The sequence below is a fragment of the Malaclemys terrapin genome, chromosome 2, assembly GCF_027887155.1.
Source record: "Malaclemys terrapin pileata isolate rMalTer1 chromosome 2, rMalTer1.hap1, whole genome shotgun sequence".
NCBI lineage: Eukaryota > Metazoa > Chordata > Testudines > Emydidae > Malaclemys > Malaclemys terrapin.
The window spans coordinates 285,595,168-285,622,638 of record NC_071506.1 but is presented as its reverse complement, the minus strand read 5'-3'; the positions used below and the strand labels follow the sequence as shown (position 1 = coordinate 285,622,638).

At 46.9% G+C, this 27,471-nt stretch overlaps 1 protein-coding gene across 4 annotated transcripts; it reads left to right on the top strand.

Annotated features, from left to right (window-relative positions):
• The first annotated feature begins 4,098 nt into the window (after positions 1-4,098).
• Positions 4,099-24,329, top strand: LOC128830923 (stonustoxin subunit alpha-like). 4 transcript variants are annotated; one of them, XM_054016851.1, is made up of 4 exons: positions 4,099-4,258; positions 8,808-8,934; positions 17,081-19,135; positions 22,099-24,329. In XM_054016851.1, the coding sequence occupies exons 2-4, from the start codon at positions 8,835-8,837 to the stop codon at positions 22,857-22,859; spliced, it is 2,916 nt and encodes a 971-aa protein (XP_053872826.1). In that variant the 5' UTR covers positions 4,099-4,258; positions 8,808-8,834; the 3' UTR covers positions 22,860-24,329. The 4 variants fall into 4 exon arrangements, with proteins under 4 accessions (XP_053872826.1, XP_053872825.1, XP_053872822.1 ...); XM_054016850.1 differs by lacking the exon at positions 4,099-4,258 and adding an exon at positions 6,061-6,230; XM_054016847.1 differs by lacking the exon at positions 4,099-4,258 and adding an exon at positions 6,061-6,264.
• Positions 24,330-27,471: the final 3,142 nt, after the last annotated feature.

Sequence of the window (27,471 nt, the reverse complement as noted above, 5' to 3'; positions counted from 1 at the left end):
ACTATTAGAGAACCTAACAAAAAATAAACCTGATGCACTGGGGACCAAAGTGTTTTGGACACAAGTGGTGATTGATAAATTGGATGGACATGGGGGAAGTAGAGAGAGGAAAAGACATTTGCCCTGTCTAGTGTAGTATCCCCTCTTTTTCTGGACCCAATGCTAGCACAGGACACCACTAGAGACAGACACAGAACATGCAACACAAAACACTGAACACAGACTTTGTCATGACACTATAACCATGGTATTTTATAACTCTTCAGCTGGTACCAGCTCTCCTAATGTTCTGGTTCAGAGCCTGAAAGATAGAAGCTTGGAAACAAATTAGCACAGTGCTTCCACCCTGGCAGAACCTGCTTGGTCTCTGCCACAGTGTGTTTGGTACTTGGGGCTGCACAAATGCTAATTAAGTGGTGCATTTTTTGTGAGTGTAAATTCTCCCTTTTTTTCAGTAAAAGGGCGTTAACACTTCATCTAGAAAAAAATTTCTGTTTTAAAATCTCCAGCCATTTTGCCATGGCCTGGAGATCTGAGGCAGAAGCAGGCACTGTTGTTAACTGTTTCAATGGCATTTTGGCCCTGGGAGGAAGAATTTGCCCAAATATCCCAAATATCCCCCTTCCCAATCTCCAGAGGGGTCCCAAAGGTCTGCCCCCTTCTGGGGTCTTAAATATTTTTTCTTCTGATGTTACTGCTGCTGTAAGATTTGAGAGTGCTGTATTAACTCTCTGTACCCAACCTGTTTTTCAGTTTCTTTATCTGTTGCTTGCCTGGGCCCGATCCTGCTTTTTCCAATAAACAGTATCTTTCCTTGGGCACAAGCCTTGTTTTACTACCAATTTAGCAAGGAGGGTGGGCTTTTTAACTAGCCCCCACCCTTCCTGGTTCCGTTTCTTAAACATTTTCTTCAAAATTGTGAAATTACCACAATATTACTTACAAAAACAAAACAAAACAAACAAACATAAACCACACTACACTGCCCAAACTCCTATATCCTTCAGAGTTTGGTTTAACAGAACAAGATCTGTATCTTATGTTTTTAACCCACTCTGGGCCAGAGGGAGAGACGCTAAGCTTCCCTCTGTATTACTTGGTCTGCTACCACCGAGGGTTCATACACCAATTATACAAATCCTTCCCCGGATCAGAGTGAGAAACACTAAGTTTTCCTCTTTAGCTCAGTCTTGCTACAGCTGAGGGTCTATGTACCTCTATAACACAATTTAAACCTAAACTCCTATATCCTTCAGAGTTTAGTTAATCCTTCCCCGGATCAGAGTGAGAAACACTAAGTTCTCCTCTTTAGCTCAGTCATGAACACAATTTAAACCTAAACTCCTATATCCTTCAGAGTTTGGTTAATTAACTGAAAGTTTACGCTCTTTTTCCTCTAGTGCCAGGCTTGCTAAAGCTGGCGGTGTGCACACCAGTTTTATAATAACTGTGGGTTCTATGCTTGCTCCCCCTTTCGCATTCTCCACCAAAATGTTGTACTTAAAGTACTGCACAGGATCTTTTCAGGGGGAATAAGACAAAACGCCACATTTATTAGTAATACATGTATTCATTAACACTGTATTATATGCATATAATATATTACACTTACACTCACACACACACACACACAAACACACTCCGTCTTGTTGTTACCAATTAGTTGCTCCCCTTAACTTCACTGGCCAGGTGAGTTAGATGGGGGAGGGGGTGGAGCCGGGCTTCTGCCGATCCGGATCGATGCTCCCATGTTGACAAGACGAGACCCGGGGTCCTCTGCAAGACACCTCACTTTTATAGCAGCTTCCCTCTCATGCAAATCTATACCAGATTCAAACTCTGTGTCTGTGTCCATTGGTCCTTTGTGCTGCTTTCTTTTGAGTGTTGTCCCAATGCTGCAAAGAGGGTGTTTCCAAAAGAAGGTGCTTGCTTCTAACCCCCGAGGCCGTCAGTATGTCTGCTTGTCTTTAATGAGCCCACTTGACACGTTTTATTGTCCTTGGGCCTGGCTCCCAGCTCCTCTCCAACAGTTGAGGCTGTCTGGAGGTGCTGCCTTCCATGCCTTGCTCATCCACACCTCATTCATTCAACAGGGCAATTGATTAAGAATGTGGGGGAAAGAGCTCTTGTTCTACTGCTAGCAAACAGAAATTTTTCTTCTATCTTATTCTATCCTTAGGGGCTATAATATTATACCAAGGGCAATGCAAAGTTTCTAAATGAGGCTTTGATACAAAGTCCCATGAAAACAGAGGTCACACGTGGGTAGACCCACCACAAGGTTATATGAAGAGGCACAATGTAAAGTCATATGAAAATTATCAGAGATTTATCTACATGCCGCTCCTCCAGCTGTCCCCGCAAACTGCTCCGCTCTGCTCCCCGTTCCGTGGGCCGCTCCAACTGACCCACAAACTGCTCAGCTCTGCCAGCCGCTCCACTCCACCAGCCGTCCCATGAACCGCTCCAGCTGCCCCCGCAAATGGCTCAGCTCCACTCTGCACCACTCGACTCGCTGTTCCATGGGCCGCTCCAACCGTCCCACAAACTGCTTGGCTCTGCCAGCTGCTTAGCACTATATCTTCAGGCTCCCCCAGTGGTTAACACAGCACTCAGTGATCTCAGCTCAGCAATTTTACTCTTTTAGTGATTTCAGCTTATAGTTGGGGAGCCCCAGTGCTGGTGCACCATTGGCCCAAAGTGAATTCAGTTCAGCAACTGCTAGCTAGACTCCTAATGGAAGCAAACTTAGCTATGCTATTCAACAGTGGAGCGAGGGAATTTTTTCACTTCAAGGTCCCAGAAACAAAGGCAAGGTTTTCATCTTGAGGCCAAAAGACCAAAAACATCAAGACACTTGATCATTGCAATTGGTGTTCCAGGCCCCCAAAAGGCCCCCATCATCAGGTACACATACCTGTCCCCAACCTCTCACAAATCACTGGGTTTTGTAACCCATGCCCCTTGTCTAGCAAGTGCTACTTAGTTACTGGTGAGTCCCTCTGTCATACAACAGTTTCACTGGCCTTGATTCACAGAATCAGGGTAACAACACTTTATTCTTCCTGCCCCAATAACAGAGAAACTGGGGATCCCACACCAGCCAAAGTAACCACTTTGAGTTGCTGTTGTTTCATGCCAGGCGGGTGGGTGTGCCTATGCAAACAAGATCAGCCCCTGGAGTTCTTTTCAACCCTTGCCATAATTCACCACCAGACATCAGGGTAGAGCTTATCCTGACTCTGCTTACATCCAGAGTACATGACAAGATGGGGGTTGCCTTACCAATTCTTACCAAGACAATTCAATTAGAGTGGGCTATTATCAGCAGGAGGAAAATCACTTTTGTAGTGGTAATCAGGGTGAGGCTTCATCTGGAGTACTGTGTCCAGTTTTGGGCCCCACACTACAAAAAGGATGTGGAAAAATTGGAAAGAGTCCAGCGGAGGGCAACAAAAATGATTAGGGGGCTGGAACACATGACTGGTGAGGAGAGGCTGAGGGAACTGGAATTGTTTAGTCTGCAGAAGAGAAGAATAAGGGGGGATTTGATAGTTGCTTTCAACTATCTGAAAGAGGATGGATCTAGACTGTTCTCAGTGGTGGCAGATGACAGAACAAGGAGTAATGGTCTCAAGTTGCAGTGGGGGAGGTCTAGGTTGGATATTAGGAAAAACTTTTTCACTAGGAGGGTGGTGAAGCACTGGAATGGGTTACCTAGGGAGGTGGTGGAATCTCCTTCCTTGGAGGTTTTTAAGGCCCGGCTTGACAAAGCCCTGGCTGGGATGATTTAGTTGGGATTGGTCCTGCTTTGAACAGGGGGTTGGACTAGATGACCTCCTGAGGTCCCTTCCAACCCTGATATTCTATGAGTCTATGTGCTGGCAACTGAAGTCTCCCATTATCACCATTTTATCAGACTTTGTAATCTCTTGATATCCCCAAACACTGTGCAGTGACTCTCCTTTTCCTGACCAGGGGCTTGGGAGTGTGACCCTTCTAGCTTATTGGTGATCTTGTGATTTGGGCCTCTTCAAACAGAATTTTTATCTCAGTAGCTTCTACATCCCTGCTCTCAGTGGGATGGGTGTGTCTATGGCTGAGTGTATTCTGAGAAACTCAGCAACTGGGGATGATGGTTTCACTTTCAGGTTTGCTCATTTCCTTTCCTGGGGAGATTCTGTGTGAAGGCGTTGGAGAAAGCAGTGAAGTTTTCTGAACTCTCCTGCCTATTAGAGCCAGGGAATCTGTCCACCAGGTAAGGACCGAGGCAAATATCTTGTCAGAATTGAATTATATTGGCTCGTACAAACGTCAGAATTCTTTGTTTCGTCCTTTTCTGGTCTCCAGAAATGTGTCTGAGCCTGTCAGCCCTGGGACTGGCCTGTTTTCTAGGGCCTCAGGGGTGGGAGCCAGCTGCTGGGGTGTGAATTATCAACAGAAATCTGTGGGATAAGTGCTGGGTGCTGCTAAATTGCCTTTTCTCTCCACTGTCAAAATTCCATTATTTCACTGAGCCGGAGAGTGTGTGTTTAGTGTTAGATGGCGGGAAGCTTCTGGGTGTGGAAGGGCCTGGATTTCTGTGGCAAGCAGTATGATTCAAAAATCCATTCTAGGGGCACCTACACGTTGACATTTTTATTTTTTGAGGAAAACACGAAGGTCGGGTGTAGACGGGGGTGGGGGGAGGTGCTGAAAATGCTTAGGGTTACCATATTTCAACAATCAAAAAAGAGGATGGAAGGAGCCCCGCCCTAGCCCCGCCCCCGTCCTGCCCAAGCCCTGCTCCTGCCCCTTCCACTCCCTCCCACTTCCCACCCCCTCAGAACCCCCAACCCTCCCCCCCACGCCTTGTCCCCTGACTGCCCCCTCCTGGGACCCCTGCCCCTAACTGCCCCCCGGGACTCCACCCCCTACCTAAGCCTCCCTGCTCCTTGTCCCCTGACTGCCCCCTCCTGAGACCTTCCCCACATCCTAACTGGCCCCCTAGGACGCTACCCCCTACCTGTCCCCTGACTGCCCCAACCCTTATCCACACCCCCACCCCCAGACAGACCCCTCCAGAACTCCTGACCCATCTAAACCCCTCTGCTCCCTGTCCCCCCCTCCTGGGACCCCTGCTCCTAACTGCCCTCCAGAACCCCACCCCCTCCCTAAGCCTCCCTGTGCCTTGTCCCCTAACTGCCCCCTCCTGAAACCCCCCCACCTGTACTCTGATTGCCCAAAACCTTACACCCCCAACCCCCAGACAGCCCCCCCCGAACTCCTGACCCATCCAACCCTCCCCCTGCTCCCTGTCTCTTGACTACCCCCCCCCCCAGAACCTCCCTGCCGCTTCTCTGGCCCCCGGCCCCCTTACTGTGCTGCAGAGCAGCGCGCTCGACAGCGGGGGAGGGGAGCAGGGTCGGAGCTCCAGACTGCCGGAGGCCGAGGCAAACGGCCGGAGATCTGCGAATGCGGGGGGGGAGGGGGGAGGGAGAGAGAGGATTTCTGTGGCAAGCAGTATGATTAAAAATCCATTTCATTTGCTGCTATTTCTGTGTCTGCTGATCATTCTGATGCCCTTGGGGGTTTGGACTGAGCCAGGTTCATTAGGACTTTGTGTCCTGATTAGAGAAGCGAGTCGTGTGTCTGTGTCTCCTCCTCTGCACTAAGAATATTGTTTACTTCAGCCCATTGGCTTTGCTGTGTTTTCAGTTAAATGTTTGTTTAGTTTTTCCCCTACCTGGTTTCTTTTTATGAACGAGGATTGCTCCATTTTTGCTGAGTTTTAGCTCAGATTCTTTCTTTGTACAAAGTTTTCTGATTTATCCTGACTTTTATGTACCACAGTGTGGGGAGCCAGGGTGGCTGCCCTCCGAACCTGAGGGTAAAGGGACGCTCTCTCAGCCTGAGTGGGCGGGGCCAGGCCAAGCTCGCTCCACCCACCGGAAGGGGCGGGGTGGAACAGGAAGTATAAAGGGCGGGGCCCTTAGCCCAGTCAGGGCAGCACCAGGAAGGGAGGCAGACGCAGACGCAGACCGCGGGCTGCTCCCTTCAGACCCTGCTGCTACGCCAGGGGAGGCCCTGGACCAGTGGAAACCTCACCTGGAGGAAGGACTGGGGCTGCCAGGACTGCCCGCTGCCGAGTACCCAGAGGGACTGGAGGAGCCGGAGGGGGAGCTGGAGCTGCCAACCGCTGACTACCCCGACCATCTGGCGGGACCAGAGGGATTCGGACGAGCAATCGGGTAGGAAGTAGCCCAGGGACAGAGCTGCACCGTGGTGAGTCTATATAGCGGAAGGTCCCCGCTGATCCAATGGCGGGACCCTCGTCCTGCCACTGTCAGGGCCCTGGGCTGGAACGCAGTGGTGTAGGGTGGGCCTGCGTTCCCCTACCCGGCCGAGCCACGCCGGGACCCTAACCCTGACAGTGCTCCCCTGACTGAGGGGCGCGTTCCACACGCTGGCTGGCGCTCTTCCCGCCGCTAACTCCCCAGTGGCAGAGGCGTGACCCAGGCCGGCCAGTGACGTTGTAGCTCTCCACCGCTCCCTAGCGGGTCGGTGGACCGACCGACACTGATCATACACAGCTATTAAAATAAGCTGCCCTCTAGCTGCAGCCAGAATCCTCTTCCACCTGACTAGGACTCACTCCTGCCCTACTAGCCAGCAGATCGAGGAACGTGATCGTTCCCCTTTATTCGACATTGGTGAGGCCTCATCTGGAATACTGTGTCCAGTTTTGGGCCCCACACTACAAGAAGGATGTGGAGAAATTGGAAAGAGTCCAGCGGAGGGCAACAAAAATGATTAGGGGTCTGGAGCACATGACTTATGAGGAGAGGCTGAGGGAACTGGGATTGTTTAGTCTCCAGAAGAGAAGAATGAGGGGGGATTTGATAGCAGCCTTCAACTACCTGAAGGGGGGTTCCAAAGAGGATGGAGCTCGGCTGTTCTCAGTGGTGGCAGATGATAGAACAAGGAGCAATGGTCTCAAGTTGCAGTGGGGGAGGTCCAGGTTGGATATCAGGAAAAACTATTTCACTAGGAGGGTGGTGAAGCACTGGAATGCGTTACCTAGGGAGGTGGTGGAATCTCCTTCCTTGGAGGTTTTTAAGGCCCGGCTTGACAAAGCCCTGGCTGGGATGATTTAGCTGGGAATTGGTCCTGCTTTGAGCAAGGGGTTGGACTAGATGACCTCTTGAGGTCCCTTCCAACTCTGATATTCTATGATTCTATGATTCTATGAATCAACTTCTGTCTCCAGGCTGGAATCCCAGCCCCAGTCTCCATTAGATTGGAAATGCCCCATCTCCTGCTGGAAAGAATCCTCACAACCTGCACCCACTGGATTAACCCCAAACACCTTCCCTGCTGGGCAAGAACTTGCCTCCCATTCCTAACAGGCCAGAAACTCCTGATCCCCTGCAGGGCTAGAATCCCACAGTCCTCTCCTGCCAGACTGGAGCTTCTTCCCCGCTGAACAGGAAACTCCGCTGTCCCACTGGCACCTTTAGACTCTTGTAACTGTTAAATCCATCTTCTGATTGGCTAAATACTATTTTAATTTCCCTCATATGACCCTCCCACATAGAATTCATGGTCTGGAGGATCTCTTGCTCTTGTAACACATGTAAGTTATGCTCTGTTAGACTTTGTTCAGTACGTTTGTTCTGTGACATGTTACTAAGGTGTTTTTTAAATACAAAAATAAATAAATAAATCACCTTCCCACGAGGGGGATATTGTGCAGCTGCCTCAGTAGAAGTACAATTATTTGCTGAATAGGGAATAAACCTTCTGTTTCCCAGCCAAGATGAACTTTTGATCTGAGTGGTTAGCTAGATTTGGGTTCTTGTGTGTTGTTCTAGCTAGGAGGAGAGAGACTGTGACACCCTGTACCCCATGTTCACCATTTTTATATGATTCTGATATATTTTGTACAAAGTATGCCTTATGAGATATCTTTTGAAAACTCATAAGCGGCTGAACATCATTGTCCTGTTACGATGTGTGTAACAACACTGCATGTAAAACTATGAGATTTTACTGTATGATTATTACTGAAATATGTTGTATTTCTGGGTAATGCCAAAAAGCCAGTTTCTCAGAGACAAAGGCACACTTGCATCCCAGCAAGGTGCTAAAGAGCCATTACCTATATAATCAGACATTCACCAGCAGGGGGAAAGGTATTTGCAATTCAGCTGAAGGACAGTTTGCAGCTCATGTATGTAATGGAACTACCTGACCCCATTACCCAGCAAGGATTGTTCCAGCACAAAGTGTTGGAAGACAAGATACTAGGCTAGATGGACCTTTGGCCTGACCTAGTATGGCCGTTCTTATATTCTTATGTTCTTAAGTTCTGTTTCCCTGAACACAATAGGAATCAAACACCAGGAGACAGTTTCTTGCTGTTCCAGTCCCCTTTCCAGCCAGCACTCTGTGCCCCAAAATCTCTCTCTCTTCGCTTTCTCTCAGGGCCACATTACCAGCACTTCTGTTCCTGGCTGCTTGGCTTTGGGCTGCTTCTGTCTGTCTCTGTGTTTCAGCTTGGGGCCACGTGGCTCAACTTCTGCTCAAGCTTTTCCATGTGCCTGTGTTTTGGGTGCTACTGCTGTCGTTTCAGCCACCGATTACGTGGCTTTTTTACATTTACCCCGAATACAAAGTGGTGGTTACACCTGACCCATAACAACAAGGTAGAACCCAACACGTAACAGTATCAAGCAGAAACTCATAGGGGACAAAAGTCAAATAGAGCGATCATGAATAGGAGAAGATCACATTGTCTGTGTAACTGTGCTGCTGGTGTTTTTTAGGGCTGGATCGCCCTGTCAGCTACCACCATGGCTTACTCTAGAGCTTCAACAATTGAGATGCCGGCCCTGGGCCGCCCTCTCCGGCTGGGGATGCTGTACGACTGCCGCAGCGACACGCTCATACCAGGTACGGTTAGAGCTGCACCAAACACACTTGTATTTGTTCGTTGTAGTTTATTGACCTCTTGCCAACTTACCTACCCTGCGGGACCCTTTCAACATAACACCTGGTTCACTCTTTGCCTCTTTACGATGTCGTCAGTTGTGAGAGTGGGAAGTGACTGGTTAGATCTAAAACCAAGACATTTAGCGATAAATGAATGAAATGTTTAAAGAGTCCTTAGAAAAGAGCATTTCCCAGAAACTTATTAGACAAGAAGTTCAACTGCTTAGATAAAACCTACATGTTCATTTGAGAGAAGCACTAAGAGCAGCTTGAGAAATGTTCAAACAAGCCGTTCATTTCGTCTTAGGTAACATGAAAGCGCCTTCAAGCAGCAAAGCAAGACGATCAGTGGTCCCAGTTCTTGCTCACTGGTGTGGGGAAATAGAACATTTCCATAACCCCTTCCCCAATCTTCCTGTGCTCTCTATTCTGGCTGTAATGGGTACTAAGTCTGAGGGGAAAGATTGTCCAGGAGGGAGCTGCTCAGGATCTCAGGAGACATGCGTGACCTTGGGATAGTCACTTAATCTTTCTGGGCCTCAGGTCTCCATCTGTAAAAATGGAATAATGATACTTCTCTACCTTACAGGGGTGTTGTGAGAATAAATACATTAAAGAGTGTGAGGTCATAGAAGTGTCTAGGTAGTCAACCCCTTCCCTGCCTAGTTTAGTTTGGATTTTATTATATTATAAAACTATTCTTCTTAGATTATCATAATATTATTATTCTCTATTTCTAATTCCCCCACCCCTCCAAACCAATAAGCAGTTCTCCTGAACAAGACCAACAAAACAAATTTGGAGTTTCTTAGCCAAGCCAATTTAGGCCAAAGATGAACTAAAGAAGTTGGGAAATTTTTTTATAAAAGAACTTCAGGTAAAATTTTCAGAAACTGTAATTTTTTTTTCTGTTTGGTAACAAACTTCCCAAAAAAAATTGCCCTGGGATGAGATGTTGCATGGGAAATGTATTTAATATCTGTAGTGCAGTGAGGCTTAGAGGTTCCAGGGAAGGACCAGAACTTATTTGTGTTAGACACTCTACAAGCATGCAGTGAATAGAGACTCCCTGCCCTAGAGAGCTCACATTCTAGGAATGTGACAAAACACAACATGGGTAAGAAACAGGCAAAAGTGGACTGGGTAACTTGAAAACAAATATTTTATTATTAATTATTATTGTTCTGGTTGTAGTGGAGCCTGGAGGGCCCAGCCCCACTGCACTAGGCACTGCACACACACAACAAAATGTTCCGTGCCTCAGAACTCACAATCCAAATATAAGACAAGACACAGCAGGTGGATACAGGACATGAAGCGAACGAGATACCAATGAGATGGCTTGGCTCACCATTGGCCTGGCTATTTTTGGAAAACTGGCTTGAAACTCAGATTTATGATGGGACGCTAGATCGAGCCTCAACTATGGAGCAACTTAACTGCTGCTTCATTGACATAATGGAAGCACAGCACAACAGGAGCAGGATTGGGCCCATTACTCTAGATCAGTGGTTCTCAAACTTATTTAATCGCCCCCCCCTTCTTTGTGTCTGTAGTTGTTTACGCCTCCCCCACCTACAAGTACATACACCGCTACCTAGCGCTGAAGGCAGAGCAGAGAGCAGCGGCTGCTGCCCGGGCACCCAGCTCTGAAGGCAGAGGGGAGAAGGGGAAGAAGAGCCCGAGCCTGGGTGGTATGCCTCTGTTTGTCCTCTTTATCCCTGCTCACTGGGTGTGCACGGCCGGTGGCTGACAGCCAGAGCTCTTCTCCAAAAAAAAAAAAAAGAAGGCACACAGCTCGCACCTCCCTTGACACATTCCTGCACCTCCCTTGGGAGGTCCGCCCCATAATTTGAGAACCGCCACTCTAGCTGAAATCAGTGCTAGCAGGATTGAGCCCAAATCTATTCACAACAAAAATCTTTCATAACTTTGTGAATTAATAACTTTGCTTGATTACAATCTCTTTTAGAACATAAGAACATAAGAATGGCCATACTGGGTCAGACCAAAGGTCCATCTAGCCCAGTATCCTGTCTGCCGACAGTGGCCAATGCCAGATGCCCCAGAGGGAGTGAACCTAACAAGCAATGATCAAGTGATCTCTCTCCTGCCATCCATCTCCACCCTCTGACAAACAGAGGCTAGGGACGCCATTCCTTACCCATCCTGGCTAATAGCCATTAATGGACTTAACTTCCATGAATTTATCTAGTTCTCTTTAAACCCTGTTATAGTCCTAGCCTTCACGACCTCCTCAGGCAAGGAGTCTGTGCACTGTGTGAAGAAGAACTTGAATTTATTTGTTTTAAACCTGCTGCCTATTAATTTCATTTGGTGGCCCCTAGTTTTTATATTATGGGAACAAGTAAATAACTTTTCCTTATTCACTTTCTCCACACCACCCATGATTTTATATACCTCTATCATATCCCCCCTTAGTCTCCTCTTTTCCAATTTGAAAAGTCCTAGCCTCTTTAATCTCTCCTCATATGGGACCTGTTCCAAACCCCTCATCATTTTAGTTGTCCTTTTCTGAACCTTTTCTAATGCCAGTATATCTTTTTTGAGATGAGGAGACCACATCTGTATGCAGTATTCGAGATGTGGGCGTACCATCGATTTATATAAGGGCAATAAGATATTCTCCGTCTTAGTCTCTATCCCTTTTTTAATGATTCCTAACATCCTGTTTCCTTTTTTGACTGCCGCTGCACACTGCGTGGACGTCTTCAGAGAACTATCCACGATGCCTCCAAGATCTCTTTCCTGATTAGTTGAAGCTAAATTAGCCCCCATCATATTGTATGTATAGTTGGGGTTATTTTTTCCAATGCATCTGAAGAAGTGGGTTTTTTACCCACAAAAGCTTATGCCCAAATAAATCTGTTAGTCTTTAAGGTGCCACCGGACTCCTTGTTTTTGTGGATACAGACTAACACGGCTACCCCCTGATACTTGACTATATTTAAAAGAAAGCATTGAGTCAAATGAAGTAAAAATCTTAAACCGAACCAACTGTACCATAGCATCTCTATGGATAGCAATTCTATGCTTTAATAATAAGAATACAGCAGTAAGGATATATTACTGACCACCTGACCAGGATGGTGTAAGTGACTCTGAAATGCTCAGGAAGATTAGAGAGGCTATTAAAATAAAAAACTCAATAATAATGGGGGATTTCAATTATCCCCATATTGACTGGGTACATGTCACCTCAGGGCGGGATGCAGAGATAAAGTTTCTTGACACCTTAAATGACTGCTTCTTGGAGCAGCTGGTCCTGGAACCCACAGGAGGAGAGGCAATTCTTGGTTTAATCCTAAGTGGAGCACAGGATCAGGTCCAAGAGGTGAATATAGCTAAACTGCTTGGTAATACTGACCATAATATAATAAAATTTAACATCTTTGGGGGGGGGGAGGGGGAACACCACAGCGGCCCAACACTGTAGCATTTAATTTCAGAAATGGGATGTTAAGGCTGATTCCCCACTCTGGCACTTCGAGTGCAGAAGGTGGAGGCCTGCAAGGATTCTAAAAATTAATACTGGCCACTCCAGGCTTGTATTAAACTCCCAAGGTTACAGCTTTTCTCTGGCTTTGGATGGGTAGATGCTGCCACCACCCAAGTGCAAAAATCCCTTTGAGAACCCAGGAAAGTGCACTTGGGAATTCCTTCCTGTGGGGTACGCTCAAGCCCTTTCACACACACCCCCTCCGGGGAAGAGCTGAGAAAAAAAACACAAAGGAAATCAGCTGTTGCCACCAGCTAATTAAACAACATGTGCACAAACCTCTCAGGACACCAAAAATCCAATCCTGATCTAAAAAAGGTAAATGTTATTAAAAACAAAAGAAAGAAAATACATCTGGGAACTCAGGCTATTGCTAGATTTTAAAAGAGCAAATACAAGAATTAAGGACCAAAAATATCTTTCTTAAGGTCCAACTTAAAGGTTACATGCAAAACAAAAGCACCTGGGGTTAGCACAGAGGAGTCTACAAACCATAAAGAAATAAAAGGGATAAACCTAATCATGTCTTCCTAGACATTTCCTGATCTACGTACATATCTGGGGTTTTAAATGAGTAGATTCTAGGTATGATCCTGATGGTTTTTTCATACCTGGCCCCAAGCTTCTTACAGCAGAGTTCTGCCCTGTTCCCTTGCTCCCAGAGAACAACCGCAGACAGACAAAAGGGGAGTCTTGTTTCAATATTTAAAAGTTCTAGCCTTCCCATTGGCTCTCCTGGCCAGGTGCCAACTCACGTCTTTTAACCCTTTACAGGTAAAGCAAGTAGAGAACAGCTACTAAGAGGGATTTTATAGCTAACTGGCTGGCTGGGTCCATAAAAGGGAGCTACCCTCCCCCCCTTTCATTTATCACAGGGGAACAACACAAAAATGAGGAGGTTAGTTAAACAGAAATTAAAAGGTACAGCACCAAAATTGAAATCCCTGCAAGCTGCATGGAAACTTTTAAGAACACCAGAATAGAGGCTCAATTTAAATGTATACCCCAAATTAAAAAACATAGTAAGAAAACCAAAAAAGTGCCACCATGGCTAAACAACAAAGAAGAGAAACGGTTAGAGGCAAAAAGGCATCCTTTAAAAAAGTTGAAGTTAAATCCTAGTGAGGAAAATAGAAAGGAGCAGAAACTCTGGCCAGTGAAGTGTAAAAATATTATTAGAAGGGCCAAAAAAGAATTTGAAGAACAGCTAGCCAAAGCCTCAGAAAGTAACAGCAACTTTTTTTTTATGTACATCAAGAAGCAGGAAGCCTACTAAACAACCAGTGGGGCCACTGGACGACCGAGATGCTAAAGGAGCACTCAAGGACGATAAGGCCATTGTGGAGAAACTAAATGAATTCTTTGATTTGGTCTTCACGGTTGAGGATGTCAGGGAGATTCCCAAACCTGAGCCATTCTTTTTAGGTGACAGATCTGAGGAAATGTCCCAGATTGAGGTGTCATTAGAGGAAGTTTTGAACAAATTGATAAATTAAACAGCAATAAGTCACCAGGACCAGATGGTAGTCACCCAAGAGTTCTGAAGAAACTCAAATGTGAAATTGCAGAACTACTAACGGTGGTATGGAACCTACCATTTAAATCAGCTTCTGTACCTGATGATTGGAGGATAGCTAATGTGATGCCAATTTTTAAAAAAGGCTCCAGAGGTGACCCCAGAAAATACAGGCCTGTAAGCCTAACTTCAGTACTGGGCAAATTGGTTGAAACTATAGTAAAGAACAGAATTATCAGACACATATATGAACGTGATTTGATAGGGAAGAGTCAACATGGTTTTTGTAAAGGGAAATCATGCCTCACCAATCTACTAGAATTCTTTGAGAGGATCAACAAACATGTGGACAAGGGGGATCCACTGGGTATAGTGTATTTAGATTTTCAAAAAGCCTTTGATAAGGTCCCTCACCAAAGGCTCTTAAGCAAAGTAAGCTGTCATGGGATAAAAGGGAAGGTCTCTCATGGATTGGTAACTGGTTAAAAGATAGGAAACAAAGGATAGGAATAAATGGTCAGTTTTCAGACTGGAAAGAGGTAAATAGTGGTGTCCCCCAGGGATGTGTACTGGGACCAGTCCTATTCAACATATTCATAAATGCTCTGGAAAAAGCAGTAAACAGTGAGGTTCTGACAGATTTCTGTTACCAGTCTGCCTAGGATCTCAGGTGATCAATCTGAGACTGCAGGTCCGTTCGGGGGGGGGGGGGGGGGGGAGGGGAATACAGGAACACACTATGTGACTGAATTTTAAAGCTTTACTAAGAAAATAATAAAACAACAGCAGAGAGTGCTGGGAACGCTTCCACGTCACTCAGGGGAAAAAAGAAAGCGTTAGTGCTCCAAGCCCTAACCCACTTCCATACTCACACCCGCACTACCCAAGGCTGGCTAAGCCTGGGTGTAGAGTCAGAAGAAGAGGAGGAGAAGGGAGGAAAGGTGGACGGGAGTGCTGTCCTGGGCCCAGGCCATCCAAGTCTGCTGCTTATTTTCGAGTTGCTCTGGCTCTCACGGGGGTTTTAAGTTCTGGTTTCCTTTGGGGGTGTTTTCGTCCAAGGCCTTCTGTGCCTGGTGCTCTTTGTACCAGTCTAAACAGGCTTGCTGTGGTCTCCCTGGTTTCCCAAAACATCCTGGCTCCGGAGACTTTGTTTTTCCTTCTGTTGGTCTTCGCTGTCACTGTCTCATTCGCTGTCACTGTTCTCGCTGCTCCTCTTCTCACGGCTGCTTGGGGTAAATTTCAAGCCCCCATCTTTCTCGGCTGGCAGCCAGGCGCCACTGTGAGCTGTGGCCTTGGGCTGTGGCTAGCGTCTTATCTTCGAACTGAGCTAGCTGAAGTGTTGAATTAACCCGTTCTTTGCTCTTTTCTTCTTCCCTCCCCTCCTCTTGGCTTCTCATAACCTGCAAAGGAAACTTCCATTCCCATTCACACCTTTAACTTTCCCCAAAATGCTTTGTGATGCCTGCAACAGCGTTAGCAACATACAATGCTGATCTGCCCCTCCGCCTCCCCGGGAACTTGAGGGAGGGGGCCATTGGGGCATGACAAGGTGGCAAAATTTGCAGATGATACAAAACTACTCAAGATAGTTAAGCCCAAATCAGACTGTGAAGAGTTACAAAGGGATCTCACAAAACTGGGTGACTGGGCAACAAAATGGCAGATGAAATTCAATGTTGATAAATGTAAAGTAATGCACATTGGAAAACATAATTTCAACTATATGTATAAAATGATGGGGTCTAAATTAGCGTTTACCACTCAAGAAAGAGATCTTGGAGTCATTGTGGATAGCTCTCTGAAAACATCCACTCAATGTGCAGTGGCTGTCAAAAAAGCGAACAGAATGTTGGGAATCATTAAGAAAGGGCTAGATAATAAGACAGAAAATAACATATTGCCTCTATATAAATCCATGGTACACCCACATATTGAATACTACATGCAGATGTGGTCGCCACATCTCAAAAAAGATATACTGGAATTGGAAAAGGTTCAGAAAAGGGCAACAAAAATAATTAGGGGTATGAAATGGCTTTCATATGAGGAGAGATTAATAAGACTGGGACTTTTCAGCTTGGAAAAGAGGAGACTAAGGGGGGGGGATATGATAGAGGTCTATAAAATCGTGACTGGTGTGGAGAAAGTAAATAAGGAAGTATTATTTTCACCTTCTCATAACACAAGAACTAGGGGTCACCAAATGAAATTAATAGGTGGCAGGCTTAAAACAAACAAAAGGAAGTATTTTTTCCACACAACACACCGTCAACCAGTGGAACTCCTTGCCAGAGGATGTTGTGAAGGCCAAGACTATCACAGAGTTCAAAAAAGAACTAGGTAAGTTCATGGAGGACAGGTCCATCAATGGCTATTAGCCAGGGTGGGCAGGAATGGTGTCCCTAGCCTCTGTTTGCCAGAAGCTGGGAATGGGCGACAGGGAATGGATCACTTGATGATTCCCTGTTCTGTTCATTCCCTTTGGGGCACCTGGCACTGGCCACTGTCAGTAGACAGGATACTGGGCTAGATGGACCTTTGGTCTGACCTAATACGGCCGTTCTTATGTTCTTATTATTCTGTAAACTGGTGGGCCGGCATACCTGGCATTGCAAAACTCTTGCTAATCCCGATATGATATTATACTTGCACATGGAGACCATGGCGATCAGTGCTTTAGTTATTACTGTCTGTGGGGCAGTAACCCCCACGGGCACCAAGCCAGGATCACGGCCTCATTACTAATCACTGTCTATATACACAGTATAAAATGGCAGCTCCTGCCCCAAAGAGCTTAAATCTAGCTTGTGATGCAGTGAGACAAATGGGAATGGTGGTGGAGAGAATGAGGTAACAGGAACTCTAGCACATTACTAGACAGAGAGCAAGAGGGATAGATGGAGATTCAAGTGGAGGGTCAGATGACAGGGCACATTGATTGGAGCCCTCAGTGCTGTGTTCTTTTGCTCATGGTGTCTCTTTAATAGGTGGCAACTTTAATAAATGAAATTGCAACAATTTCTTATCCTCTGCATTGATGACTGACTATGTGCTTGTGTGGAATTTTCCAGGTATCACTTTATGGGGCATTGAGGCCCTTAAGAAAGACGTGGAGACAATGCCAAAGCACAATACTGAATTCCAGATCATTGCGTCTGACTCCATTGAAGATAAGGCCTCAGCCCTCAGGCTGTCTGGATCCCTGAAGGCCAGTCTCCTGGGGGGGCTGGTGGAAGTAGGTGGATCTGCAGCATTTTTAAATGATACAAAGAAATCAAAATATCACGCTCGAGTTGCTCTCCACTACTCAGCGACAAACAGGTTTGAGCACCTGACTATGAGCCAGTTGGGGACCGAGAACGTCTCTTATCCTGCTGTGTTTGACCAAGGCACGGCCACCCATGTGGTCACAGCTGTGCTGTACGGGGCTCAGGCTTTCTTTGTGTTTGATCGGGAAGTTTCTTCATCAGAGAGTATGCGAGAGATAGAGGGGGAAATGAAACTGATGGTGGAAAAGATCCTAAAGGTTTCTGGAGGAGCAGAGGTGTCTGGGAAAAAGGGGAACAGGGCAGAAGAAAAAATTGAAAATTTCAGTTGCACATTTTATGGTGATTTTGCTCTGGAGAACAATCCGGTTACTTACCAAGATGCCATGGGAGTTTACTCCACTCTCCCTAAGCGGCTTGGAGTCGCTGGTGAAAACGCTGTACCGGTGCGAGTCTGGCTGTACCCACTGAGCAAGCTGGATCCCAGAGCTGCTCAGCTAGTGCGTGAGATCAGCGCGGTGCTGGTTTATGATGCTCAAAGTGCCCTGGAGCACCTGACTGAGTGCGACGTTCGGTGCAACGACATGGTGAAGGACAGAATGGCTACAACCTTCCCCGAGATCCAGAGGAAAATCCAGCAATTCAGAGATCTGTGTAAACAGCACAGACAGACCTTCCAAAAAGAGCTAGCTAGAACCCTGCCCTCTATCCGTGGAGGCGGAGCAGAGGAAAGGGCCCTGGTGGAGATTTTAACCAACAAGGAGCAATCGCCATTTGGTACCCAAAGACTCAATGAATTTCTGGAGAAGAAACAGGAGGAAATGGATTTTGTCAATTCCTACCTGGCTGAGCTAGAGAATGTGGAAGTCGTATCCTCCAGGAGTGAGCTACAACGAATAGTTCTCAGCCACAGGCATAATTGTGTTGTCTGTCTTGCACTCACTTCATTGCACAATGAGGAATCCTATTTATCAGAATTGAACCTTTGGCTGCGGAGACAATTTATGAAGAACACTCATGTTCCAGCATTAGCCAGTTCTGCCTGTGAGACACCGAAATCCAAGCAGTGGTTTGAGGATGAAGCGATAAAAAGAAAAGCACGACAAGCCGTAAAGTCCTTCTCTGACTTTGCCCATGTCAATAAATCTAATGGGATAACTCGGTTCATTGTGGCCTCTGTTCTAGACAAGGACAATCCAGGAGCTTCCATTTACCTGTATGAAGATGGAGACGCGGTCAGTACCAACTTTGAGTTTCCAGCAAAACCTTTCCCTTTACTGTGTGATGGAATCATACATGACCGTGTGCAGCTCACGTTTAACCCAGCAGCCGCTGGAAGGGCTGCCATATCCGGCTATCAGACAGAGTACAGAATTGTTGGGCAGGAGAACTGGACGGCTGTGAATGTAAGTAACACACAAGAGACATTCACAGTAACAGGGCTACGTGCAAACACCGAGTACCAGTTCCGATACGCTGCAGTGAGCAAACCAGGGCTCAGCGAGAGCAGCGACGTGAGTGATCCTGTGAAGACGCTCTCTCCAACCAGCCCCCCTGGGAAGCCTGTAACAGATACTGTAGATTCATCTGCCATTTCCCTCAGCTGGGAGAGTCCAAGTGTCACTGGAGATGGAGTCAGTATAAGGGAGTATAAGGTGGAATATAAAGAGGAGGCAGGAGATACGAGTCACGAGGGGAAAGTCAAATGGCTGGAACGAAGGACAGAAAAGAGAACCGAGTTCTGTACCATTGATGGACTGAGGCCTGAGACTCCCTACAGATTCCGAGTGTCAGCTGTGTGTGCGGATGGGGCTGTGAGTGACCCAAGTGAGGAGACTCTGTTTTCAACACTAAAGGAAGGTAAACACTTAAATATGTTTCCATATTCTTCCTTCAGATATAGGACCTGGAGGCGGCTGATTCAGGTAAAACTACACTTGTCATTGGCGAGAGACTGAAAGCTCAGTTGTGGAGTGTAGAAGTAACTTCAGAATCAACCTATTTTTATGGTGGTTTATTATTTGCATTGCAGTGGTGTCTTCATGACCCAGTCGTCTTGGGGTTCCATGGTGCTAGGCAAAGTACATGGACATAGTAACAGACAGTCCCTGTTCTGAAGAGCTTACAATCTAAATAAACAGGACAGACATAGGCTGGGAGAGAGGGAGTATTATTATCCCCATTTTACAGATGGAGAATTGAGCCCCAGAGAAATTAAGGTTCAGATCTACGAAGACACTTAGGTGCCTAAACCCAAGATTTAGGCACCATTGCAACCCACTAAACCCCTGCTTGGCTACCGCCGAAACCTGTAGGTGTCTACATTTTCAGGATAAAACTTTCCTACACACCTAAGTTTCTGTTCCTGGGCATGTGCTCTCTGGCCTTACTCTGCCTATCTCCTACCTAAGCCCCAGCATGATCCACAAACCGGTGGATAAACTCCTATCTTTCCTTGAAGGGCCCAACCTGGTAGACGTGCTCTGAGCAGGACGACCAGATCAGGCCCCATTCCAATTACAGCTGAAGGAGGGGGTGGTGATGCTCACATGTGACTTTTAGCACAATGGCTAAAGCACTCACTTAGGATGTGAGAGACTCTGGGTTCCAATCCCCCTTCTCCTTGAGGCTGGGAGCACGGATTCGAATTGGAGTCTCCCACACTTTACACAGGAGAGAGCATGAACCACTGAGCTATGGGATAGTCTGATGGGTGTGTTGGTGGGTCTCTCAAACTCTCCTGTTGAAGGGTGTGACGGAGTCACAGGCCCGATGCTCTGGAACTGCTCTGTATGAAGCCAGCCAGGACTCCGGGTAGCGTGTCTCCTCTCAGGGCTGTCCAGGGCAAGGAGCCTGCTCGGCTTCGACCTTCCTGGTCTGACCTCGGACCATTCAACATCCCTGTTCATGCTTCCCCTTGGTGGGGGAGCCAGCGGGCCCCGCACCCCAACTCCACAGTCAGCAGTGCCCCTCAGCCAGCATTGCAAAGCAGGAGGGTTTACTGGTCAGCAGGAACACAGCGTAGAACAGAACTTGTGAGCACAGAAGTCAGCAACTTTCAGCAGAGTCCATCTTGGGGGAACCCCGGGCCAGATGGCCTGGACTCCCCCTCTTACAGCCCTCCCCAGCAGACTGCCCTGGATCCCCCTGCCTGGCCTCTAACACGCCTGTTGCTCCTCCTCTGGTCTTTGTCCTGCTCCCTGGGCAAAAGGTGTCATGTGGGCGCATCCCCCTCCTGGATCTCAAGTTACGAAGGGGGTCGGCCATCGCCTACGTGCAGACAGCTGGGCAGCCTCACCTGCCCTGAGGGCCTCAGCAAAAATCTCACACCTTTATCTCCACCACCTAGGCATTGTGCAGTACACAGGGAAACTGAGGCACACACGGTATTAGTGTAGGACAGTAAGACTCACATGCAACATAACAAGGTGAATAAAACCCCACTTCGTCACAAAGGGATTCATCTTTGGATAACTAATTAAAGAGTCATTGGAGCAGGGGGACTGGACCCTGGTTCTCCCACCGCCTCGGTGAATTCAGTCTCACAAGAAACTATGTAGGTATCTAAGCTGACTGACTCCAGGAGAGCAGTTCCCAGCTGTGAACTGTTAGTAGATATAGGTGCCTCCCTGCAGCCCAGACTGTGGTGCCCATCTCCATGAGAGGGGTGGGGCATAGCAAACAACCCTTTTGTCGGCATCTCCTATTGGCTAGCTTAGGTGGCTCTGTGCCTAGCATACAGGCTTTTGTGGATCCCATTCTTAGATGCTGTTCTCTCCCCATACATTGTATAGGGAATCTAGATACCTAGCTTAGGCTTTGTGGATCCAGGCCTAAGTGACTTGCTCAATGTCACACAGGCTGTCTGTGGCAGAGCTGGGAATTGTACCCAGAACTCTGTCACAGCCCGATGGGTTAACCTCAAGACCATCCTTTCTTTCAGAAGAGTGGGTGTGGGATAAAATCTGTCAGGGGACACACACCTGTGGAGGACATTTCTTCATTCTGGAAAGATGAAATTTTAAAGTGGGACTAAAATAAGTGGTAGGTTTGTTCACTGGCCAGCACAGATTTTCACCAGCGCAGAACAAAATTCTCCCTCCCTTTCTATCTCCTCTAACTCCTTTCACCTTCTCCCTCAGCCCATTTTCCCCTGGCCTTTCAGAGAAATGCCATAAATCACTGGAAGAGAGTTGTGAGTGGGAGGAGGGGACACGGGGAAAGGGCTGAAGAGGAGAGGCTGGCTGGACACAGACATCCAGCTTCTCCCCCCACCTCCCTCTGAAGGGCTGATTAGCTGGTTATGCTGGTGATGAGAAATGCAGCATGTCTCTGAATGTTCTGAAAATACAACGCACTGAGGGGGATCTTCTGAATTGAACTTTAGCTCTGAGTTTTTTTCTCACCCTTTTAATTAACTTTGTCCAATAACTCGTGTCAAAGACCGAGATTTTCAAAAGAGCGTTAAGTACCTTCCATTTTGGGTGCCAGGTGGAAGTGACCTGATTTTCATGAAGGGCTGAGCACTCCCCCTCTGATAATTGGGCCCCTTCAATGTGTGTGAAGTTGGCCACCCACAATGACTAGGGACTTTTGAGAATCTTGGTCAAAGACCTGGTGACTTCTGTCATTAAGGAATTATAAGGAAACTGGGTGTTAATTTGTCTAGATGTTAACTTTTATTAAACTCCATTAAAACTTTGCTCAGCTTAAAGTGATGATGTTGAAATTATCCTTTCCCCCGCAATAAGCTGCAGATTCCCATGTGAACAGGTTGTTTTGATGTCTCCTATTCATAGATATATTTCTTTTCCTTTTCTAAGATTTGCACGTAAGACAGACGGAGCCAGTTCCGAGAGCTACCAAGGCTGCTAAAGATGCAGTTTCAGACAATAGAGCATTTGCTGGACTCTCCAAAAAGGAGATTAAAGAATTGCAGGCCGCTGTTGCAGCAGGAAATTTCACAGATGTGATATTTAAACATCAGAACATAAAATCATTAAAAATCACCACGCTTAATGTTGCTGTCACGGGTGAATCGGGTTCAGGAAAATCGAGCTTTGTAAACAACCTCCGAGGTCTCAATGATGATGATGAAGGTGCTGCTGAAACTGGAGTCTGTCCAACAACAATGGAGCCAACACCTTATCAACATCCTAAACACCCAAGTGTAACAATATGGGACCTACCAGGGTTTGGGTCATGTCGGTTTCCGATAAATACATATGTGAAGTCGGTAAATTTGAACCACTATGACGTATTCATCTTCATGTTCTCAGGGCGTTTCACCTCCTGCCACCAAATCCTCACCAATGAGATTTGGAGGATGGGAAAGAAGTGTTACTATGTGCGCTCCAAAGTGGATACGGATCTGTGTAATGCTAGCTGTCGCAAATCCTACAGTGAGCAGAGAGCCCTGCAGGAGATCAGGGATAACTGCATAAAACAGATGAAAGGAGAAGGGGAGACTTCCCCCCAGGTTTTCCTTATCAACCGCTGGGACCCAGACAAATATGATTTCCCCCTCCTACAGGAAACACTGGAGAAAGAAATAGATCAATCTAGCCGTTGTGTCATGTGCTGATGCCCTTACTCCTGCCCAGATCTCCCCTCAGTTCTGGTCCAGTCGTCTTTGTGATACAATAGCAGTGTTAGAGCCAGGACTTTGGCTTGGACAATGGCTCACTGCACTGGCTAGGCAGGCTGATAGCGCCGTTGCTGAGCTGAAGTCTGTTGTAAAAAAGTCCCCAATGGCCAATGAGAAAACAAGACTTTGTATTGTGTCTACACATGGCACACTGACAGCTGTCAGTCTTCTGGATCTTCTACCAGTGTTCGGTTCCCCAGCAGCTGGACGAGATTCTGGAACCACATCCTACATGTTGAAGAGATTTTTGAATGATGTAACAGGAGTTGCCCAATGCTCTCTCTCAACCAAAAGCTGAATAGTTCAAATAACAATAACAAAGGTTCCAATGAACCTGCACAGAAAGCAAGAGACAGGTGTTTCAAAATCTCCCAGAGGATGAAACAAATTCCTAATGTTTGTCTTTTAAACTATCAGATACATTAGCAAGTTCCCAGCTCTTGTGATTCACTATGTACACATACATACAGGCAAAGTTAAGAAAAATGGCTTCTCTTTCCTGTTTCTCTTTAACCAGTGTAAGGTGTCTAGTGTAACAGAGCCAAGACACCAATCTGTTGTCTGCTTCCACTTTTCCTCTCTCTCTCTCCAGGTTTCTTTTGCTATTAGTAGCCTGGTTAGATGGTTTTCACATTGTGCATTTTGCCATTTGGACAAAACGAATTAAAATTAAATTTGTAACAAACAGTTTTTTAAAGTAATAAAGATTATGACCTAGAAGGTCAGACACCTGTATCACCTTTTTATTCTAAGACCCAGAAGGCACATGAAAACAGACTCAGTAAGAAAGCAGTGAATTACACTGCTCTACAGCCAAAATGCTTCTGAAATAAATGTAGTTAAACTTTACTAATTCTGGGTCACTGAGAACGAAAATGATGCTTAAAATTGTTGATTGGCTCTCGTTTTGAAGATATACTATTGGGTCAGTATATACGACCCTTGACTTGGGAATGGCGGAGGATAAGTGAGTTATAAAGGGAAGGGATCTCAATTTAAACCAGAAATGACTAAAATACATCTTTGACTGGATCTATGAATAAATCTATGACTGGGTTTGGACAGTACTTGCTTTTTAGGCAAAACAATGAATGATGCAATCTGAAGCTGGTATTGCGTCATACATGATATGAATTGCATCATGTTATTCCCAGAAGTCATGGATGATGCAATCATAACGAAGCTTACATCACTCTGCTGAACAAATTGCCCTATATTAGCTCTAGAAATCATAGTGTCGTGCTCTCTTATTTGTCAGTGTTTGATTTTGCAAAGGGACACATTTCTGTTTAGCCAAAGTGAGCAGAGATGCCTCGTACTTGTGTGAACAGTGCAGATAACTTCTGCTATGTTTGTGGTGAAGTGACTTTTGCATCACAAAAGCGCAGTATAACCACTATGGTTAAGAAAGCCTATCACCTTTATTTTGGCTGCAAAATTGGAGATCAGGACAAGAGGTGGGCCCCACACATATGCTGCAACACTTGTGCAACAAATCTTCGCCAGTGGTTGAACAGGAAAAGGAAATCTATGCCTTTTGCAGTGCCAATGATTTGGAGAGAGCCAACAGATCATACCAGCAATTGTTACTTCTGCATGGTGCCTCCAGTTGGGAAAGGTGTGTCAAAGAAGAAAAAGTGGACTGTGCATTATCCAAACATTCCATCAGCTATACGCCCAGTACCCCACGGAGAAGGACTGCCGGTTCCTGATGCACCAGAATCATTCTCACTTGAGTCAGACGAGGAAGAGGAAGAGGATGAAACTTCTGGTCCTGAACCATCAATGTCACAGGACCCACATTTTCTCCCATCCTCCTCCTCTGAACCACACCTCATAACACAAGGTGAACTGAATGACCTTGTCAGGGATTTGGAACTACCCAAGAGTAAGGCAGAGCTGTTGGGCTCCAGACTACAGCAGTGGAATCTCCTGGCAGGTGATGTTAGGGTTTCCATGTTCCGTGACAGTCAAAAGGATCTTGTCCCATTCTTCTTCATGGAAGGTGATCTTGTAGCCTGCAACAACATCGATGGTGTGATGGCAGCCCTCAACATCGTTCACGATCCAGATGAGTGGAGACTGTTCATTGATTCATCGAAGACGAGTCTTAAAGCTGTTTTACTGCATAATGGCAATGTTTTGCCATCAATTCCAGTTGGTCATGCAGTCCATATGAAGGAAACCTATGACAACATGAAACAACTTTTGAGGTGCATAAACTATGACCAACATCAGTGGCAGCTTTGTGGCAATTTGAAGGTTGTTGCTCTCTTGCTTGGTCTGCAGACTGGATACACAAAGTACTGCTGTTTTCTCTGCAAATGGGATAGTCGTGCAAGAGATTCCCACTACATCAAGAAAGATTGGCCACTCCGACAGTCATTGGAGCCTGGGAGGAAAAGTGTTCAGCATCCACCACCTGTTGAATCAAGGAAGATTTTGTTACCACCCTCACACATCAAGCTGGGTCTGATGAAGAACTTTGTCAAGGCCATTGACAAAACACAAGCAGCTTTCAAGTACCTCCGTGGAAAATTTCCAAGGTTAAGTGAAGCTAAGATAAAGGAAGGTGTCTTTGTTGGTCCTCAGATTCGTGAACTTCTTCGAGATGATGCATTTGACCATGCACTGCGTGCAGGGCCGGCTTTAGGAAGTGCAGGGCCCAATTCGAACAGTTTTGACGGGGCCCCAGCAGGGATGACTAAAAAAAAAAAGCCACTTAAAAAGAACCCTTTCATTTCTTCCATGTATTATTTACTTTTCATGACTATATAAATAATAACAAAATTATATATTAATTAGCTGATTTTCACTTTCATATTAGGAAAATAATTCATGTTTTGATAGTTGTACAACTGATTTTCTTCAATAATGTTTATTTTATTAAAATTTATAAAATATTTCCTTATTAATATAAAATTGTGCCCCCCCCCACCCGCAGCACCTCCCGGCCCACGGAAACAAACCCTGCTTCCCCAGCGCCGCCCCGCCGAAACAGCTGTGGGCCGAAAAGGAAGTAAAGGAAGGTTGGGGGGCGGGGGTGACATAGGGTGACCAGATCACAGCAGTAAAATAGGACCCGACCCCTCCCCGCTCGGCCCCACCATCACACCCCGCTTCACCCCCTAGCCCCGCGCTGGCTTACTGTGTCCCTCCTAGTCAGTCGCCCACCCACCACTTGCCTCCTTTCACCTTCTCCCTCCCCTGCCAGAAACCCCCATGCCCGCCCCTAGAACTCCTGCTGGCTCACTGCTTGCCTCTTTGCCCACCCGCCGCTTGCCCACCCGCTCGCCGCTCGCCCCTCCCCCCAAGTATAAAGCCTCATTCAAAGACCCAGGGGTCACTATATTACTGCACACAGCAGTCAATCAGTGCAGTTGAAGATAAATCTCTGCATTATGCATTTTTGTATAACTTTTATATGACTTTGTATTGAACCTTGGTAATGTTATAGCTGGCCCCTAAGGTAGTATAATTAAGGTAAAAGAAAAATGTCTTTTTGCTAGAAGTAGAATAAGTTCTTCCCCCCACTTTGTAATCAATTGACCTGTTGAATAAATGAAAGGTGTGAATGAGGAAGGTGCGGAAGGCAGGCACTTCCAGACAGCTGCAACCCTTGGAGAGGGGCTGGGAGCCAGCCAAGGAGAGCTTTGCCCAGGCTGAGTGGGACAGAGTTTGGGTGCAGGCTCCGGGCTGGGGCACGGTGTGGGGTGCAGGATGGGTGGAGGGGTGCAGGCTCTGGGAGGGAGTGCGGAGGGGTGGGTGCAGGCTCTGGGACAGAGTTTGGGGGCCGGAGAGGGGATGGTGGGTGCTGGGGGGGAGGGGACTGCCATCACATGTGGCTTCCTTCCTCCCCTGCTGCCCCACGCCATAGCCTCGGTGGGGGATGGGGCTGCCCCTTGCCCAGTGATTGCAGGAGTGGTGGCTGGGGGGAAACCCAGTCAAACTCTGGTTTTACTCTTTCGTTGATGGGTCACTTTAACCCCTTACAAGCCCCTTCCCGCCTCTCTCACCCCCCTTTTCTACTGGGCTTGTTTGATCTTTTCGGTGGAGCCAGATGAAAACCACAAACCCCAGCGAGAGCAACAGGCTGGAAGACTAGACTGAACCCACCACGCACCCAGTCTAGTGCACCCCAGAGCCCAGGACTGAGGGCAAATGTCCTCCCCCCCCCCGGGCCACCTGCTTCCACTCCTGGCCTCTCCTAGCGCCGCCAGAGATTCTGCATGGCTGCATTGGGTGGGATTTCAACCGGACACCCCCCCCGCTAAATTCACCCCTGTTTTGCGACCACTCTGCACCAAGAGCACCTTCCTTCCCTGCCCTAGAGCTGCTGGATGGCTAGAAAGCTGAGCGGGTGTTTGATCGATCCGGAATGTTATTGTGCCCCCGCCCCAAAAACCTTAATGTCCACACAGCTTTGGGGGGGGGGATATTCCTCCCCCCCAAGCCGGTCTATTTTATTGTTGCAGGGCAAACGAAGGAGCCAGAGTTTAATGGAAATATTCAGCCCCTACAGTGGTCTTGCAGCAGGGGAAGCAGAGTT

What these genes read in the sequence shown, in the direction of transcription:
- LOC128830923 (XM_054016851.1), top strand. Translation starts at nt 8,835, where the DNA reads ATGGCTTACTCTAGAGCTTCAACAATTGAGATGCCGGCCCTGGGCCGC. An exon ending in CAGCGACACGCTCATACCAG is followed by an intron (nt 8,935 to 17,080) that starts GTACGGTTAGAG and finishes GGAATTTTCCAG; the next exon opens with GTATCACTTTATGGGGCATT. An exon ending in GTTTTCAACACTAAAGGAAG is followed by an intron (nt 19,136 to 22,098) that starts GTAAACACTTAA and finishes TCCTTTTCTAAG; the next exon opens with ATTTGCACGTAAGACAGACG.